Source organism: Oncorhynchus clarkii, chromosome 17 (genome assembly GCF_045791955.1).
Source record: "Oncorhynchus clarkii lewisi isolate Uvic-CL-2024 chromosome 17, UVic_Ocla_1.0, whole genome shotgun sequence".
Lineage (NCBI taxonomy): Eukaryota > Metazoa > Chordata > Actinopteri > Salmoniformes > Salmonidae > Oncorhynchus > Oncorhynchus clarkii.
Genome location: NC_092163.1, coordinates 33,628,277 through 33,646,535, shown reverse-complemented (window position 1 = coordinate 33,646,535; position 18,259 = coordinate 33,628,277). Strand labels below are relative to the sequence as shown.

Below are 18,259 nucleotides of genomic sequence, written 5' to 3'. Positions count from 1 at the left end.
AAACAGTAATATAAAGGTCCAATGCAGCCGTTTTCATCTCAATATCAAATCAGTTCTGGGTAACAATTAAAAGCCAGAGTTAAAATCGTCAAAGAAAGAATAGTTTCTTAGCAAAATGCAATAAGTTCAGGCAGTCTTTTCCAACAGCTCGCATGCTAAAAAGGACAATTTCACAGTATTATTCCAACTTATATAAATCCCTGACTGCACTGCCCCTTTAAATAGTTGGCATGCTGAACTTCTACAGGCTTGTTTCAGGCCCCCTGTTGTCAGATTACTGCAATAGCATCACAGCGACTTAGTTCATAAGAATATGACAACCATGGCATTGAACATTACCCGATTTCATGACAATAATATGCAGTAGTTTACAACGCCTGAACCAAAACTAAATGAAGATAGATAAAGTTGTATCCCAAATAACATTAAATCAGATGTTTATTTAAGTGCAGTATTCTTTCAATGTTAAGACTTATGACAATTTCCTCCAGTCTAAAATCACAGCCAAAATGATTTCAAAATCATAATAGCTAGTTCTACCTTAAAGGAATGCAGCAAAAAATATTAAGAGACAGACAAACCAATGTCAGACTAATACATTATTAATGTACAATAAAACAAATGAAATACATCAACTGTCCCTGGTAAATGTCAAGTCAAATTCCTAATTTGATATAGCTTGATATATCCAACAAATCAATCGTAGACCTCACTGACAAATTCAGTCAAACGACGCAGTTGAAGGGTAATACAATAATTACTAATCATTTATATTATTTGATACACTCTCAAACTCCAGCATGCATCCAGTGTTGTGGAATTTATATTATTTCTTCAGCTTGTCTTGGTACCTTCACTGTTATTTGGCATGTCTGATTTGTCACGTTATGCTTTTCAAAACAGGCCTCACTGAGTGCACAAGAGATGTATCCCAGAGCTTACTCAAGTCAGGGTCGTGTTCATTATGGCACACCGTATAAAAACATTTTGCAACAGAAAAGTGTTTCTATTGGATAAGTTCAGAAAGTACCCTACATGACCAAAAGTATGTGGACACCTGCTCTTCCAAAATCATGGGCATTAAAATGGAGTTGGTCCCCCCGCCCCTTTGCTGCTACAACAGCCTCCACTCTTCTGGGAAGGCTTTCCACTAGATGTTGGAACATTGTTGCGGGGACTTGCTTCCATTCAGCCAGTGAGGTTGGGCAATTAGGCCTGGCTTGCAGTCGGCGTTCCAATTCATCCCAAAGGTGTTCGATGGGGTTGAGGTCAGGGCTCTGTGCAGGCAAGTCAAGTTCGACAGACCGTTTCTGTATGGACCTGGCTTTGTGCACATGCTGAAACAGGAAAGGGCCTTCCCCAAACTGTTGCCACAAAGTTGGAAGCACAGAATCGTCTAGAATGTCATTGCATGCTGTAGAGTTAAGATTTTCCTTCACTGGAACTAAGGGTCCCGAACCATAAACCACCACAGACCATTATTCTTCCTCCACCAAACTTTACAGTTGGCACTATGCATTGGGGCAGATAGCGTTCTCCTGGCATCCGCCAAACCCAGATTCGTCCGTCAGACTGCAAGATCGTGAAGCGTGATTCATCACTCCAAAGAATGCATTTCCGCTGGTCCAATGGTAGCGAGCTTTAAACCACTCCAGCCGACGCTTTGCATATGGTGATCTTAGGCTTTTGTGCGCCTGCTCAACCATGGAAACACATTTCATGAAGCTCCTGACGAACAATTATTGCGCTTACGTTGCTTCCAGACCCAGTTTGGAACTCGGAGTCCCATTCTGTGAGCTTGTTGTTGCTCCTAGACATTTCCGCCTCACAATAACAGCACTTCGTTGACCAGGACAGAAATGTGAACTGACTTGATGGAAAGGTGGCATCCTATGACGGTGCCACGTTAAATCACTGAGCTCTTCAGTAAGGCCAATGTTTGTCTATGGAGATTGCATGACTGTCCTTGGTTTTATACACGTGGCTGAAATAGCCAAATCCAATCATTTGAAGGGCTGTCCACATACTTTTATCTCAGTTTCACTCGGTTTGAGAACGTTTTCTCGCGTTTGGTGCCTATTGAACATGTCCCTAGGTTGTGGCAGGCAGTCAGACAGGGGCTCAGTACCTGAGATGTATTAATGCTAGGCTAATGAAAACAAGAGGAGCAGAGCCTAACCCCAGAGGAGCAGAGCCTAACCCCAGAGGAGCAGAGCCTAACCCCAGAGGAGCAGAGCCTAACCCCAGAGGAGCAGAGCCTAACCCCAGAGGAGCAGAGCCTAAGCCCAGAGGAGCAGAGCCTAACCCCAGAGGAGCAGAGCTGTTAGTGGTTTAGATGGACATATTGTACACATACTGTACACCGAGACCTTGATACAAGCAAACTTCCAGTCAATGAAAAGGCAGCTAAAAGAGTGTGTGCATGCACAGCTCAATTCTGATTTGTTTTTCCTTACAAATTAGTCTTTTGACCAATCAGATCAGCTCTTAAAAAGATCAGAATTGGCCAGTCTGTGTGTTGCATGTGAATGTGTTGCTTGTGCCTGCCCTGCGTGCACAGTGTCCCGTTCCAGCCGGGGGCAGTGGATGTTCCCCTGTTGTCACACGTACTGCTGGGGCTGTTTCTGCGGGGCGGCGGCCGAGGCCAGGGTCTTGGCTTTCTCTGTAGCAGTCTTCACTGTGTCCCGGACGCAGGGCTGGCGCTGGGGTGCCTCTCCTGTGGGCAGAAGACGAGAGAGACATGGAGTGAGTGTGTATACAGTAAACTAACCAACTCGGTTCCAAAACTGGTGGTACCATGAATGCAAAATGTGAACCTGGAGTGAATGAATACAACTCCACATTACTTCAAGATTTGATATCCTGAGTCTAAAAGTGTGTGTGTGTGTGTGTTGGAAAGATCACAAGGCTCAGGTAACAGGACTCTTGTCATGATGAGGAAGCCAGCAGGACTTCTGGTCAGGGGTTTGTTCCTGGGTCAGCATTCTCTCAAACAGTGTGTGTGGTTTGGTTTTACTATCCTTGTGGGGACCAGAAGTCCTCACAAGGATAGTAAAACAAGGAACATTTGACAAGTGGGGATATTTTGCCTGTCCCCACAAGGAAAAAGGCTATTTTAGGGGTTAGAGTGACGGTCAAAATGTTTAGGGAAAATAGGATTTTGATTGGAAATAAATTTTAAAACATATGTGTGAAACAATATCATAATCTTCCCTCCATCTATCCATCCACCTATAAAATATTATTTTAGACGTAGGGGTTAGAGTTAAGTAGATCTCTACCATCCTCAGAGGTCTCCTAGTCAACACACTAGCACCGTCACAACAAAGACAAGCAGAGCATTCCTCTTCTTCAGTGTGAGTTGTGAACACGGAGGCCATCCAAATGCTTCTAACAGATACTTCAAACATCTGGAAAATATTTAGACTGTCAGAGGAGAGGAGCCAATCTTGGAGTGGTTGTTGAGGCTGAGAGATCCTATCTGGAGCGACCAGTAGGGAGGAGGGGGAGAAAGAGAGACACACACACACACGGCAGGCACAATGGATCCAGTCAGACAGGCCAAGAAAGACTAAGATGAAAGTTAGGAAAGAGGGCGAGAGAAAGATACTCAGAAAAAGGTGGCGGGTACTCCAGTAAGAGAGATCTAGACAAAAGTGTATTGGTCAGTGAGTTGGTCAGGCCCACCGAGTCTGGCCAGCCTACAAGAGATGGGGTCAGTGGCAGCATAGCGTGATGTGGCCCAGAGGAACCTTAGCTCAGGGGATAAACTGTACTGGGAACAGGGACAAGGAGAGATGGGACAGAGGGAGGAGGCTAATAGAGTAACTGTACTGGGAACAGGGCCAAGGAGAGGCGACAGAGGCTATAGTAACTGTACTGGGAACAGTGACAAGGAGAGAGGGGACAGGAGGAAGCTACAGTAACTGTAGCTCCCTTTCTCCCTCCGTCTCCCCCTGACTGAACCCAGCCCAGCTGCAGGTCTGGAGCCACTGACCAGAATAACCACAGCCCTGGTCCCTTCCCAGGGCCGGCTGCCTTGGCTGACCCTCAGAGCACCCTCTCTCTGGGGGGTATAGAAGGCTTCTGAGGCCTCCACACAAAGCCACATCTTTCCTCTGGGCTCTTTGAGCTCAACCCTCGCTCCCGCTCTCTTTCTCTTCGCTTCTCTTCCTCGGACGCTGTCGCGAACCTCGTGGCTGGAGATGCAGGCAGGAGGGAAGATTAGTCGCTTCACACAAACGGACGTGTGTGTATGTACGCAGTCGCAAACACAAGCAGACACACCGACGCGGTCGGATAGTCTCTAGCGCACACACCAACAGAAATACGTGCAGTCTCACACACTCCGTTATGAATAAAAACCTGATTGATGTTGGACAATGACAGCAGGAGGTGGCCCTGGTTGTTTCTACCACACTGTCTGAAATGGCACCCTACTCCCTATTGGCCCTGGTTGTTTCTACCACACTGTCTGAAATGGCACCCTACTCCCTATTGGCCCTGGTTGTTTCTACCACACTGTCTGAAATGGCACCCTACTCCCTATTGGCCCTGGTTGTTTCTACCACACTGTCTGAAATGGCACCCTACTCCCTATTGGCCCTGGTTGTTTCTACCACACTGTCTGAAATGGTACCCTACTCCCTATTGGCCCTGGTTGTTTCTACCACACTGTCTGAAAAGGCACCCTACTCCCTATTGGCCCTGGTTGTTTCTACCACACTGTCTGAAATGGCACCCTACTCCCTATTGGCCCTGGTTGTTTCTACCACACTGTCTGAAATGGCACCCTACTCCCTATTGGCCCTGGTCAAAAGTAGTGCACTACATAGTGGATAGGGTGTTGTTCCAGACGCACGTGACTTTGATCAAACCTTCTTGGACATCTGGTATGCTCGTTTGACTATTTCTCAGTTCTGTATCATCCTTGCTCCAACTCCTTTCACAGTACTGGAGCTACGGTGTATCGGTTCTGGCCGCTCCTGTGGAGGCGGTGGAGCCCAATTAACTGAAAAGTCTGGCACAGTGGGAGGTTGGGTAGGCAGAGCGGTGCTAAGATAAAGAGACCCTGTAAAGCTTTAAAAACGCTAGGAACGATCCTCCACTATGTGGGGGAATGATCTGGCAGGGGTTCTGCACCCTGAGGAAATATTATATTCTCAGAGTAAGTGAATTAATAAAAACGCATGAAACTAGAAAATGTCCTTTGTTCATGTCGCCTGAATAGGAAAATTAAATATATCACAGAAGTTACATCAAATCAATTTAGAGTGGAATATTATGTGAATCATAACTACATGATTCACAGCTAAACTACTTTTTTCATTAAAATAAAATCCCCCTTGACATTCATCTCAAGTTAGAATTCCTTCAGCCTACATGCACTTGCATCAACCGCGGCAAAATGATGGTACTAGTCTACAAAACATTAGGGACACCTGCGCTTTCCATGAAACACACTGACAAGGTGAATCATTTATTGATGTCACTTTAAATTTAAAAAAAAAATTATTTTTTAAATTGCCCTTTTTTTTTCTCCCCAATTTCGTGGTATCCAATTGGTAGTTAAGTCTTGTCTCATCGCTGCAACTCGAGTACGGACTCGGGAGAGGCGAAGGTTGAGAGCCATGCGTCCCCCGAAACAACCCAACCTAGCCGCACTGCTTCTTGACACAATGCACATCCAACCCAGAAGAGGAAACACCGTACACCTGGCGACCTAGTCAGCGTGAACTGCGCCCGGCCCAACACACGAGTTGCTAGTGCGCGATGAGACAAGGATATCCCTGCCGGCCAAACCCTCCCTAACCCGGACGACGCTGGGCCAATTGTGTGATGTCACTTGTTAAATCAACTTCAAAATCAGTATAGGTGAAGCCTTGAGACACAGATTGTGTGTGTGTGCCATTCTGAGAGTAAATAGGCGAGACAAAAGATTTAAGTGCCTTTGAATGGGGTATGGTAGTATATGCCAGGTGCACAAGAACTGCAACGCTGCTGGGATTTTCCACTTTTAACAGTTTGCATTGGCGTCAACATGGGCCAGCATCCCTGTGGAATGCTTTCGACACCTTATAGTCCATGATCCGAAACATTGAGGCTGTTCTGAAGGCAAAGGGGGTTGCAACTCAATATTAGGAAGGTGTTCTTAATGTTTTGTACACAGTAGTTGCAGCAGCTACAGAAACACAATACAGGATCTAATGCTCTAGAATAGCTGGTCATGTCTGTCCACATTGATGTCTAAGGGAATCATGACTGTACTGGACTGCATTGTTCCTGAACTACTGTGGATACTAGAGATTGTTCTAGAAATGGCTGCCTAGTGGCTACAGAAGCTACTACCAGACAGACGAGTGACATCCCCCAGCAAGGGTTTGGGACGAGGGTGTCACAGATCCATGGCTCTGTTGCAATATCCACACAAGTCTACACCTGTTGTATTCGGTGCACGTGACAAACTTTGATTTGATGCATACCATTTAGGAGGAAGCTATGGGTGTGTCTGAAAGGGTATCTTATGTACTATATAGTGCAGTGCACTACTATTGACCAGGGCCCATAAGACTAAAGTAGTGCACTATATAGGGCACAGGGATCAACTTCAGACAGTCTGCACTGGACAAGTGGTACAATAGTATGGATATTGGAACGTAGCCATACCGTCACCATAGTGACAGATCCCAGAACTGTACTGACCACCAGAATAAACCTGAGACCTAGTCCAGCTGTAGTAACAGACCCTAGTACTGTACTGACCACCATAATAAACCTGAGACCTAGTCCAGCTGTAGTAAGACCCTAGTACTGTACTGACCATCATAATAAACCTGAGACCTAGTCCAGCTGTAGTGACAGACCCTAGTACTGTACTGACCACCATAATAAACCTGAGACCTAGTCCAGCTGTAGTGACAGACCCTAGTACTGTACTGACCCCCATAATAAACCTGAGACCTAGTCCAGCTATAGTGACAGAACCTAGTACTGTACTGACCCCCATAATAAACCTGAGACCTAGTCCAGCTGTAGTGACAGACCCTAGTACTGTACTGACCACCATAATAAACCTGAGACCTAGTCCAGCTGTAGTGACAGACCCTAGTACTGTACTGACCAGCATAACAAACCTGAGACCTAGTCCAGCTGTAGTGACAGACCCTAGTACTGTACTGACCACCACAAACCTGAGACCTAGTGACAGATCCTAGTACTGTACTTACCATCGCAATAAACCTGAGGCCTAGTCCAGAGTAGTGACGGCATGATGCACACAGACAGAGGGGACAAAGACACAACAATGGAAATATGTCCTATAAGCAGGACAATAACCTAAAACAAGGCCAAATTCTACACTGGAGTTTCTTACCAAGAAGACAATGAATGTTCCTGAGTGGCCATGTTACAGTTTTGACTTAAATCTACGGAGATACCTGAAAATGGTCAACAACTAATTTGACAAAGCTTGAAGATTTTTGAAAATAATGGGCAAATGTTGCACAATCCAGGTGTAGAAAGCTCCTAGTGACTTACCCAGAAAGACTCACAGCTGTAATCGCTGCCAAAGGTGCTTCTACAAAGTATTGACTTCAGAGGTGTGAATACTTATGTAAATGAGATTTGTATTTCATTTGTAATAAATTTGCAAAAATTTCTAAAAACATGTCTTCACTTTGTCATTATGGGGTAGTATGTAAATGGTTGAGAAAAAACTATTTAATCCATTTTGAATTCCGTCTGTAACACAACAAAATGTGGAATAAGTCAAGGGGTAATGAACACTTCCTGAAAGCCCTGTGGCATATGGCGCAGTCACGCAACGCGTGGGACCAAACACTTGTCTGTGACTATACGGCTTAAGCTAGTCACATGGGATGTTTTCAGCCTCTGAACATAGACAGACAAACGGTTGAATCATTGACTCAACCAGACTCGTTCAATTAGGAGAGTGGGAACTAGTAGGTGTCAATCTTTAGGGAGGGATATCTCCGAGACGAGAAAATGGCCATACTCAAGACATGCAGTAAATCACTAATCATTGTCGTCGTATCACTCCACTCGGTGAAGGACTTCGAGAGACGCAATCACGGCCTGATTATCCACAGACGATTGTGTGTTACACTTCCAGGGGAGAGAGATCTGGCATCTGCTCACCCAAAGGCATGATGAGAGGGTTAGTGTTGAGAGTTGATTGGTGGGTGGGTAGGAGCTGTGATTAATTTCACGACTTCACTTCATACCACAGCAATCAGCCATGAGGAGACTGACATACTTTTTGGTGCTTTCCATAATATTTTCCACATTACACAATCTCCCAAAAATATAACTTTTTCCCTCTAAGAAAAGTTTGCCCATCGCCTCCAACCACATCATAAATCCCAGAAATAAAGTTGTTTGGCTCCCTGCTTCTCCTACTTCAGTACGTACCGTGTAAGTTAGACAGAGCGTACTCCAGGCCCTTCATGGCCTTCACCTGGTTGCTCTTGAAGCGGGCCAAGCCAAACTCCTGGGGAACAGAATAGACGGACATGACAGGAAACAGCAGGATTTAAATGGGGAGACATGAGAACAGCAGGGTACTCCCCCCCCCCCCCCCCCCCCCCCCCTCTTTCTCTCTCCCTCCTTTCATCTCTCTTGTTCTCTCTCTTTCCCTTCATCTCGACTTCCTTTCTCTCTCTAGGGGTAGTCAAGGCTAGCCCACACTGCTAATAATAATAATAATAAAAATAATTCTACCCTGCGTAGAAAACTGGCCTTGCGTAGAAAACATTCCTGGTGGAAGATGACCATTTCTTTGTTTTGGCATCTGCAGACACTTTTCCTCTTGTGCCATTACTCGACCCTATAAACCCTCTCTCGTGTGTGAGAGAGAGAGAGAGAATGCCTAGCTTGCTGAGGTGGAAAATACTTATGTGGGCCTCTTAGATTTGTCCGACCAAATATCTGGGTGGAACTTAAGGGAAAATCTGTTTTTCAACTCAGACTGGGCTTTAGTTATAGATGGATTATATACATATGTTCTCATAGGTGTCCAACAACGACCGCAAGCAGATCCTTCAAATTGATTTCCCAGGCTACAAATCCAAATGTACTGCTGCTTTGCAGACTGCTGCTATTCAATATCTGCTCCCATTTAAACGGGTCATGGCTTTGGTGATGAAAAGGGATCGTCTGTCCTGAGGTGAACTGGAGGTGAGGTACTTGAACTATTTTGCTGTAGTGTAGTGGTCCTCTGAGCCTCGTATACGTGGATGTATTCAATAGCCATCAGGCCTGGGTTCAAATAGTATTTGTTATCCATTAAAATAATTTAGCTGCACTTGTTTGAGCCTGATTGGCGCAATGTCACCAATGGAGTAGTCCCAAAACCAAACTCATTCGGTAACCCAGACAGGCTCAATCAAACACTCAAAGTATTTGAAAGAAAGCAAACACTATTTGAACCCAGGTCTGCTTCGAACATTACTTTAGTCCTGGATGTACACTACAGTGCCTTGCGAAAGTATTTGGCCCCCTTGAACTTTGCGACCTTTTGCCACATTTCAGGCTTCAAACATAAATATATAAAACTGTATTTTTTTTGTGAAGAATCAACAACAAGTGGGACACAATCATGAAGTGGAACGACATTTATTGGATATTTCAAACTTTTTTAACAAATCAAAAACTGAAAAATTGGGCGTGCAAAATTATTCAGCCCCCTTAAGTTAATACTTTGTAGCGCCACATTTTGCTGCGATTACAGCTGTAAGTCGCTTGGGGTATGTCTCTATCAGTTTTGCACATCGAGAGACTGACTTTTTTCCCATTCCTCCTTGCAAAACAGCTCGAGCTCAGTGAGGTTGGATGGAGAGCATTTGTGAACAGCAGTTTTCAGTTCTTTCCACAGATTCTCGATTGGATTCAGGTCTGGACTTTGACTTGGCCATTCTAACACCTGGATATGTTTATTTTTGAACCATTCCATTGTAGATTTTGCTTTATGTTTTGGATCATTGTCTTGTTGGAAGACAAATCTCCGTCCCAGTCTCAGGTATTTTGCAGACTCCATCAGGTTTTCTTCCAGAATGGTCCTGTATTTGGCTCCATCCATCTTCCCATCAATTTTAACCATCTTCCCTGTCCCTGCTGAAGAAAAGCAGGCCCAAACCATGATGCTGCCACCACCACCATGTTTGACAGTGGGGATGGTGTGTTCAGGGTGATGAGCTGTGTTGCTTTTACGCCAAACATAACATTTTGCATTGTTGCCAAAAAGTTCAATTTTGGTTTCATCTGACCAGAGCACCTTCTTCCACATGTTTGGTGTGTCTCCCAGGTGTCTTGTGGCAAACTTTAAACAACACTTTTTATGGATATCTTTAAGAAATGGCTTTCTTCTTGCCACTCTTCCATAAAGGCCAGATTTGTACAATATACGACTGATTGTTGTCCTATGGACAGAGTCTCCACCTCAGCTGTAGATCTCTGCAGTTCATCCAGAGTGATCATGCGCCTCTTGGCTGCATCTCTGATCAGTCTTCTCCTTGTATGAGCTGAAAGTTTAGAGGGACGGCCAGGTCTTGGTAGATTTGCAGTGGTCTGATACACCTTCCATTTCAATATTATCGCTTGCACAGTGCTCCTTTGGATGTTTAAAGCTTGGGAAATCTTTTTGTATCCAAATCCGGCTTTAAACTTCTTCACAACAGTATCTCGGACCTGCCTGGTGTGTTCCTTGTTCTTCATGATGCTCTCTGCGCTTTTGACGGACCTCTGAGACTATCACAGTGCAGGTGCATTTATACGGAGACTTGATTACACACAGGTGGATTGTATTTATCATCATTAGTCATTTAGGTCAACATTGAATCATTCAGAGATCCTCACTGAACTTCTGGAGAGGGTTTGCTGCACTGAAAGTAAAGGGGCTGAATAATTTTGCACGCCCAATCTTTCAGTTTTTGATTTGTTAAAAAAGTTTGAAATATCCAATAAATGTCGTTCCACTTCATGATTGTGTCCCACTTGTTGTTGATTCTTCACAAAAAAATACAGTTTTAGATCTTTATGTTTGAAGCCTGAAATGTGGCAAAAGGTCGCAAAGTTCAAGGGGGCCGAATACTTTCGCAAGGCACTGTATCCATACAGGGAGACAGGACTGTCCTATAGCTGCTCTGGGGCAGTCTTGTCCTATAGCTGCTCTGGGGCAGTCTTGTCCTATAGCTACTCTGGGGCTGGCCTGTCCTATAGCTGCTCTGGGGCTGGCCTGTCCTATAGCTGCTCTGGGGCTGGCCTGTCCTATAGCTGCTCTGGGGCTGGCCTGTCCTATAGCTGCTCTGGGGCTGGCCTGTCCTATAGCTGCTCTGGGGCTGGCCTGTCCTATAGCTGCTCTGGGGCTGGCCTGTCCTATAGCTGCTCTGGGGCTGGCCTGTCCTATAGCTGCTCTGGGGCTGGCCTGTCCTATAGCTGCTCTGGGGCTGGCCTGTCCTATAGCTGCTCTGGGGCTGTGGTATTTTCTGTTGTGCTGGTCTGTACTACATCGGTGCTGTACCTGGATAGGTCTGGAGAAGCCGTAGACTCCAGAAGAGATCCAGGCCTCTCGTCTGAGCAGCGTGAAGGCAGGCCGGTCCTCTGACTCCTGGAACACGCAGCGCTCCTCCACAGTCTAGGAAAGAAAGGAGGAAGGGATGGAAGAGAGAGGGTTGTTAACCAGGTGGTGTTGGTTTGCTGACATCAACTATAGGGCACAATACATAAAGAAGCAAACAACTTCAATGCAAAATGAATGAAGAACAAGTTATCAATTCCACTTCATTTTGAGGAACTGGTTGCATGCGATAATAACATACTGTTTTGGAAGAATCTGACATTTTGTTTTGAAATATGATCTTGTAGATAATTACAAAGTTGTTCCATCTGTCTAGTGATATGAGTCATTCTCTCCTTCAGCTGCCGTCTACTGGAATCAAAACAAGACAGCGCTCGCTAGCACGCCGCCACAACGCTTCGCGTTAACTAGACGGAGGACATAATCTGGTGGGGTGTGGGTGGGTGGCTGTGTGTTCCTTATGGTGCTCCTCTTTGCTCATCCATCAAGTTGACAGCACCATATCTTGTTAGATAGACGTCAAGTGTTGGTGATCTTGAGACGAACACAAAGTGGGAAGGGGATGGACAAAGTGTTGGTGATCTTGAGACGAACACAAAGTGGGAAGGGGATGGACAAAGTGTTGGTGATCTTGAGACGAACACAAAGTGGGAAGGGGATGGACAAAGTGTTGGTTGAATCATGAAAAGGTCTGTGTATGATTGTAGTGTAGGTCTAGTTGACATTGACCAAGTATGGTGAGATAAAATGTCTCTTCAGTCTCTCACATTAAAGCCTTGTTCTATTGCTAACCGTAGAATGGAGTGAACTCTGACTCTCGTAGAGACTTGAGATGTAAACCATGAGATATCCACCCACCCGGCTGACTCAAAGGAGGTTACACAACTTCATCTCTTTCTCATCCAACAAACCAGGTCCCTGAGAAACAGAAAACCACCAACAATACATTTCACGTCTGTGTCTCTTTAGTCAAGGGCTTACCAGTCTGAACCAATATCCAGCCAGACTGCGGAAATGTTGCACATTCTTTTTTTTAGGAAATGTCACAAATTATATACAATGGAAAACGTTGTGGGTATCAGCATGAAGGAATTTCTCTGGGAAACAGTATATTCATTGTGCTGTAGGCTTGGAGACGGTCGGTTGCTAGAGAAAACAAACAAGCGCAACCAGTAAACAAGCCAGTCTCTCAGGGGGGCGGGGCAACGCAGAGGGCACTTTCTTGTCAATGTCTAGGGTCTTGTGGCTGTAATATAGGTCAACCACTGGAGGTCATGAAGGGACAGATACCAACCTAGCCTAAACCATTGAGGAAAATATATTTCCTTCCGTATCTAAAGATATGCAATAATAACACTATTTGGACAGCCGTTTTCATGTAGACGTGCATATCAAAGTCTCTGTTCAATCGTAGGCTGTGTGCGAATACGTAGATACATTCTTATCTTAGTCAATACTAATAGTGTCAGTGTTTCCTTTTTTTATAGGCGGTGCTCCGCTGCTAGATGCAGTAGGGGAAACGCAGTGTGTTCCTCTGTCTGGTGGTGGTGCTGATATCATCTCCTAAAGACAGAACACGGATTTCTAACAAATACAAGACACTACATGGTGCTGAGTCAGTGTACTGTACAGGGACATGAGCGTCCACCAACCTAGTAAAACAGAGAAATCTACACGTACTAACAAACACATACATGAACTACATGTGCCTGGCATGAGTGTCAAACCCACACGTTTGGTGTTACAAGCACCATTCTCCAACCACTACGCTGTGGGAACCAGTATCCCTGGGTTCCAAATCAACACCTAGCCCCTACTCACTTCTTGGTGTAGGGGCTAGGGGTCGACTCAGAACGGAGCATATGTCGGGGTGTACCTCACCATTAACGTAGTGTGATTGAGGTTCCAGGTGTACGTGGTGAGGCTCTTGGTGACCGGGTCGACGACGGAGTCCTCTACGATGTAGACGGAGCGTGATAGGTTGGAGGGGAAGAGGAACTCGGCCCAGCGAGGCATTCGATTGGTCTTGGTGAGCAGGCGTCTGGAGAGAAGCCGCTGGTCCGCCGTCACCTCACGGAGCACCACGTCCTCTGTGAGAACATGGGTGCTGATGCACGGGAACACACACAATGTTTGCGGTATGCTATCAGTTGGTCCAATTACTAGTTGTTCAGACAACATAACATATTTTCACGACACTTAACATACTCCACAAACAAATTTTGAACATTGTCAGTACTTCTGCATTTAACCTGCTAAATAGTTGCAGATTTGTACATTTCAAGTACTTGTATTTGATTATTAGCAATCGAATACAAACCTTGAATCAAGTAGTCAAATGAAAGATGGCTGGGTTAAATACAGAGCAGAAATTAACAATACAAACTAAATGAAGCCACTGACTGACTAAGTCACTTCCTTCTGATCTCACAAAGCTTGGCATCACTTCTCCACTGTGGTCATTCTCAGTTCTCCATCTTAATAAACTCTTCTCACTGTTGTTTTTTCTAAACTTGTCTAACAGCGTCAGACACCATCGTCTCATTGTGATTGAGAGCAGGGCAATTCCACAGTAACATAATGATGCTGAGACTTCGATTCTTTCACTTTAGAAAGTATATCAAACAAAAAACAATGACTGCAAAGTTAAACAAACTGTACAACTCTATGCATAAGGACTACTTGTACCAATGTCCACTGAACATTTTGCAAAAACACATTTGGTTGAACAGTGCAGATGCACAGTTTGGCTATAGAATGACAGTTGGTGCCGTTTGTGCAGATTCACATTCACAGCTGATAGTAGGAGAAAGCAGACAGGTTTTCCATGGGTCTGGAGTTTGTTACTCAATGGTAAATAGGCATATCCCTTCTCTCTCCTACTAGATGCGCATCTCACCAAATCATTGAGGCATCCGCCATAAAAAGGTCAGCGCGAGGTCCTGTACCTGAATGGGTTGGGATACCTCTGCCAGAAGGCAGAGACAACATGGTCCCACGTGGTCCTGATGTCTACGTCGTTAGAGAAGTACTTGACCATTCTCCCCCTGCCTGCCGATGTGCAGGCTGTTGGTCTGAACACGGACTATTTCGAATTGTCCTGTCTGTGATAACTATGCTGGGTGCTCTGATGTTACTGACTCCATCCACACCTGACGCACACACTGAACCCTGGCGAGGAAGAGAGGTGGAGGGAGGGAGAGAGGGGTATTTCAGGATAACAGGTATAATAGGACAGACCTTTATCTCAGCTACATGTAGGTCTGATAACATCAGATACTGTATGTGTTCAAAACAGAACCAAAAAGATGTGTTGCTCTGCTCTAGGTTTGTAGCTACTACTGGCTAGATACAGCCCTCTGTGGTTATTATGTGCAGCTTCAATCATTTTAGTCATTTAACAGACACTTTTTAACAGACACAATTTAACAGCGACTTACATGAGAAATTAGGGCTAAGTGCCTTGCACATTGGCAGATTATTCACCTAGTCGGCTCGTGGATTCGAACCAGTGACCTTTCAGTTACTGACCCAATGCGCTTAACCATTAGGCTACATGCTGCCAGTCCCACAAAATAGGATGTACTGTGTAAAAGTAGCTAGCTTAGTATCTCCTGACAGCTGGGTCAAATACACACAGGTATCATATGAACTTAGACCAGTACACCCTGCGGGGTATCTCCGTTCGCTTTACTAGACCTGTCACAGATTCAGTCACATACTGTACAAGGGGAGAAGCAACATTGCTCAGGTTGCATGGGAAATAACGTGACCCCCTGCAACATGTGACAGTTGTGACGTTAGATGACGATTGGCACAAGGTCTTCACTAGTTACCACAACTACAAAGTCATAATTATCACTAAACCCCGCCTGTTCATACAAATTATCTCCTTAAAATCCAAGCTTTACCCTCAACTTAACCACACTGCGAACCTTATGACTAACCTTAATTTAAAGACCAAAAAGCAAATTTTTGTTTTCATTCATTTTTACGAACTAGACCATTTTGACTTTGTGACTGTGGTAACTAGTGACAACCATCAAACTGCTCATTCAATCGAAAAAGCATACCGGTTTTGAAATTAATCTTGTTCTATTAATACCTAGCTACATTGCCAAGAACATAACTCCCGTTCCCTTTACAATGTACTTGTCTGGATTGAGCGTGCTGGTCTTTGTGGAACATGTCACATTGACTGATCGTGCTATTATGCAACCTAGCTGGCAAAAACACTAAATTCATGCACGATTATGAAGGCTACATAAATTATTAGCTAGCTAGTAATTCGCTACTATACGGGTTTGTCTAGCTTACTGACATAATTTTAGCAGTTTCACAGAGTGAAATGTAACGTTAGCTATCGTTTTGTTACGTGTTAGCATGAGTAGCTTAGCTAGCTAATTCCTCAAAATACAGATTATATCAAGTTATCAAACTGTACTGAACTATGGCAAGTATTTACTGTTCACATACCTGATATACTATCGCAGCATTTATGGGGATTTTCAGTGCACCAATAGTTAGATTTCCTCCGTCATGTTCCCTATTTTGATAGTAGCGTAACAGCAGTCGTCATTGAATCGGGAAGTTGCCTAGTCCAAAAATGGCATGTGTAGTATCCAACAATGCACTGCTTTAATCATGAATATTCATGATAGGACTACAACTCTCTTCTTCTATTGGACTTCATTGGTGAAAACCACGCCGATGAAGATACATTGTCATGATGTATACTTTTTTTAAACAGGAATATCTTTCGTTATTTGTCTGTTTTTGGAGATGTTTACATTTTGAAATAATGTAAGGTAATAATTCACATCCAAACTGTTAATAATTTGTTTTTAGTAGCCTCTACAGTACATTGGCAGTGGTATATCCCCTTCTAGTGGTCTCTGTAACAGGTTTGTAATGTGCAGATTGAACTGTTTGCATGATTCACGTCGATTTGTGCATCATCTGGGCAGATGTAATCACAAAAACGTTTCATCATTTCTTTATTTAGTAACTATACCACAAACACACCAATGCATTAAATGGATTTTGCTGAATAAGATATGCAATAGATACTTGATCATTAAGACAAAAATATATAAAATAGTGCAAATGTAAATGTCCATTTAGAGAAATATCTTAATGCCCATTTAGATTAGATATTTATACAATATGAAATAAAAATCCAAAATAAATAGGGAACACACAATTCATTCATGAAACAAATACTGCAGATGTCTTTCTTATGTTACCTGCTTCAACATTAGTACTGCAGTATTATTTATCTGTATGATAAACAGGCTTACTATTCATGTCCCAGGTACACCTAAATAGATGTAGTAGTTTACGAGTTCCAGTAATAGGGTTTCCCCAGTAGGCTTCAGTATCCACACTTAGACCACAGTCTCTATGCCCCACATAAAATCTCTGAGTTTGGTGTAGCAGTAACTGGGTCCGTACGGAGAGAAGTCTCCCTCGTAGTACACCACAAAACTGTTCCGTTGCTGCTGAGGCACATGATGCACCTTACTACTGTAGGCCCCACAGTGACTGTCCATAGAGTAGGACTTACTATCATAGATACTGTAGTTAGGGGCACCTGCCATGGCCATCAAGGCACTAGCTGGGTAGCGTCACACCTCATCATGGTTGTGGTTCACTTTATTGATCAGATGACCAGACTCCTTCACTGTTGTAATGGTAATGGATACAGAGTCTGCTCCAGCCCCAGATCTATACCCAGTCTCAGTCCTCTTGTCCCCATCAGGCTCCTCTGAGTCTCTGGCCACCCTGGAAGACTCTTTGGTTCTAGGCATCTGCTTCCTCCTCCTACACTTGCGACAGAGGCAGTTGAGACATTGGCGCCGGGTGGGGAACTTGGTGCAGCCGTTGGTTCTGTTAGCCAGAATGATAGCCACCACCCCTGGGAGGCAGATGGCAGGTCCAATGGCGATGAGATGGATCCCGCCCAGGGTCTCTCCCTTCATGCCCGACATGGTGAACATGAAGCCAAAGAACAGTAAGGGGCTGCTGATGGCCACCACCATCCCTGTGCGGGGGTTCATGTCGTCGACCCTCATGGTGTCCAGCCCTCCACGTCACTGAGTTTGCTCACTTCGAGACGGTACACTCCTCACAGTCCTCTTGTAACACTGTATTCCAGAGTCTAACCCTAACCCTAACCCACTCACAAGATGGGACATGTCGGGCGCATGCAATCTGTCGATCACTCAAATGGCATTGAGTGTCTAATTAACACACTTTTCAACCAGGCATGTCATGCCTTCAGCTCTCTTTCTTAACTATTACACAGCACTAGTTTGTGTTGTACTTACCTTCTCCACTTCATAACAAATGGTGGTAGGCAACTGCCATATTCACTGAAGTATAAACTTTCCCCTGTCAAAAAGTAAATTGCAGTTTTCCTTTGCAAGTCACTTGAACTACTCAGAAAATAGTCACTTTTGAATTAGTAGAAAAACCTCTATCAAACATGAATTATATTCACACTTTATGAATGATTCATTCAATGGAAAGGCTGGGTGTAGTTGGTCTGTGCTGCATCGCCTGATGAAGTCTGTCTAGATATAACTGTGGTTGGTTGTGTGTTTGGAGACAGTCTAGGGAGGTTGAAGATGGACACGTACCCTTTAGAACAGGATCTGACTTACT

The 18,259-nt window shown here is 44.4% G+C and overlaps 2 protein-coding genes across 2 annotated transcripts; both read right to left on the bottom strand.

The window, feature by feature from the left end:
- Positions 1–420: 420 nt before the first annotated feature.
- On the bottom strand, positions 421–16,199 carry LOC139370724 (PRELI domain-containing protein 1, mitochondrial-like). The gene is made up of 6 exons (XM_071110378.1): positions 16,070–16,199; positions 14,542–14,764; positions 13,475–13,700; positions 11,537–11,650; positions 8,431–8,509; positions 421–2,716 (listed from the first exon to the last, which is right to left on the bottom strand). Exons 2-6 carry the CDS (start codon positions 14,631–14,633, stop codon positions 2,601–2,603), a joined length of 627 nt encoding a protein of 208 aa, XP_070966479.1. The 5' UTR covers positions 14,634–14,764; positions 16,070–16,199; the 3' UTR covers positions 421–2,600.
- Positions 16,200–17,220: 1,021 nt separating this feature from the next.
- LOC139369404 (transmembrane protein 215-like) lies at positions 17,221–17,667 on the bottom strand. Its single transcript, XM_071108682.1, has one exon. It carries the CDS (start codon positions 17,665–17,667, stop codon positions 17,221–17,223), a length of 447 nt encoding a protein of 148 aa, XP_070964783.1.
- Between the last annotated feature and the right edge of the window lie 592 nt (positions 17,668–18,259).

Excerpts from the sequence above, each read along its gene's own strand:
- LOC139369404 (XM_071108682.1), bottom strand. The coding sequence starts at position 17,667 with ATGAGGGTCGACGACATGAACCCCCGCACAGGGATGGTGGTGGCCATC.
- LOC139370724 (XM_071110378.1), bottom strand. The coding sequence starts at position 14,633 with ATGGTCAAGTACTTCTCTAACGACGTAGACATCAGGACCACGTGGGAC. Across the intron at positions 13,701-14,541 it reads AGGTATCCCAACCCATTCAG|CACCCATGTTCTCACAGAGG; the intron begins GTACAGGACCTC and ends CCCGTGCATCAG. Across the intron at positions 2,717-8,430 it reads CGCTCTGTCTAACTTACACG|GAGAGGCACCCCAGCGCCAG; the intron begins GTACGTACTGAA and ends TTCTGCCCACAG.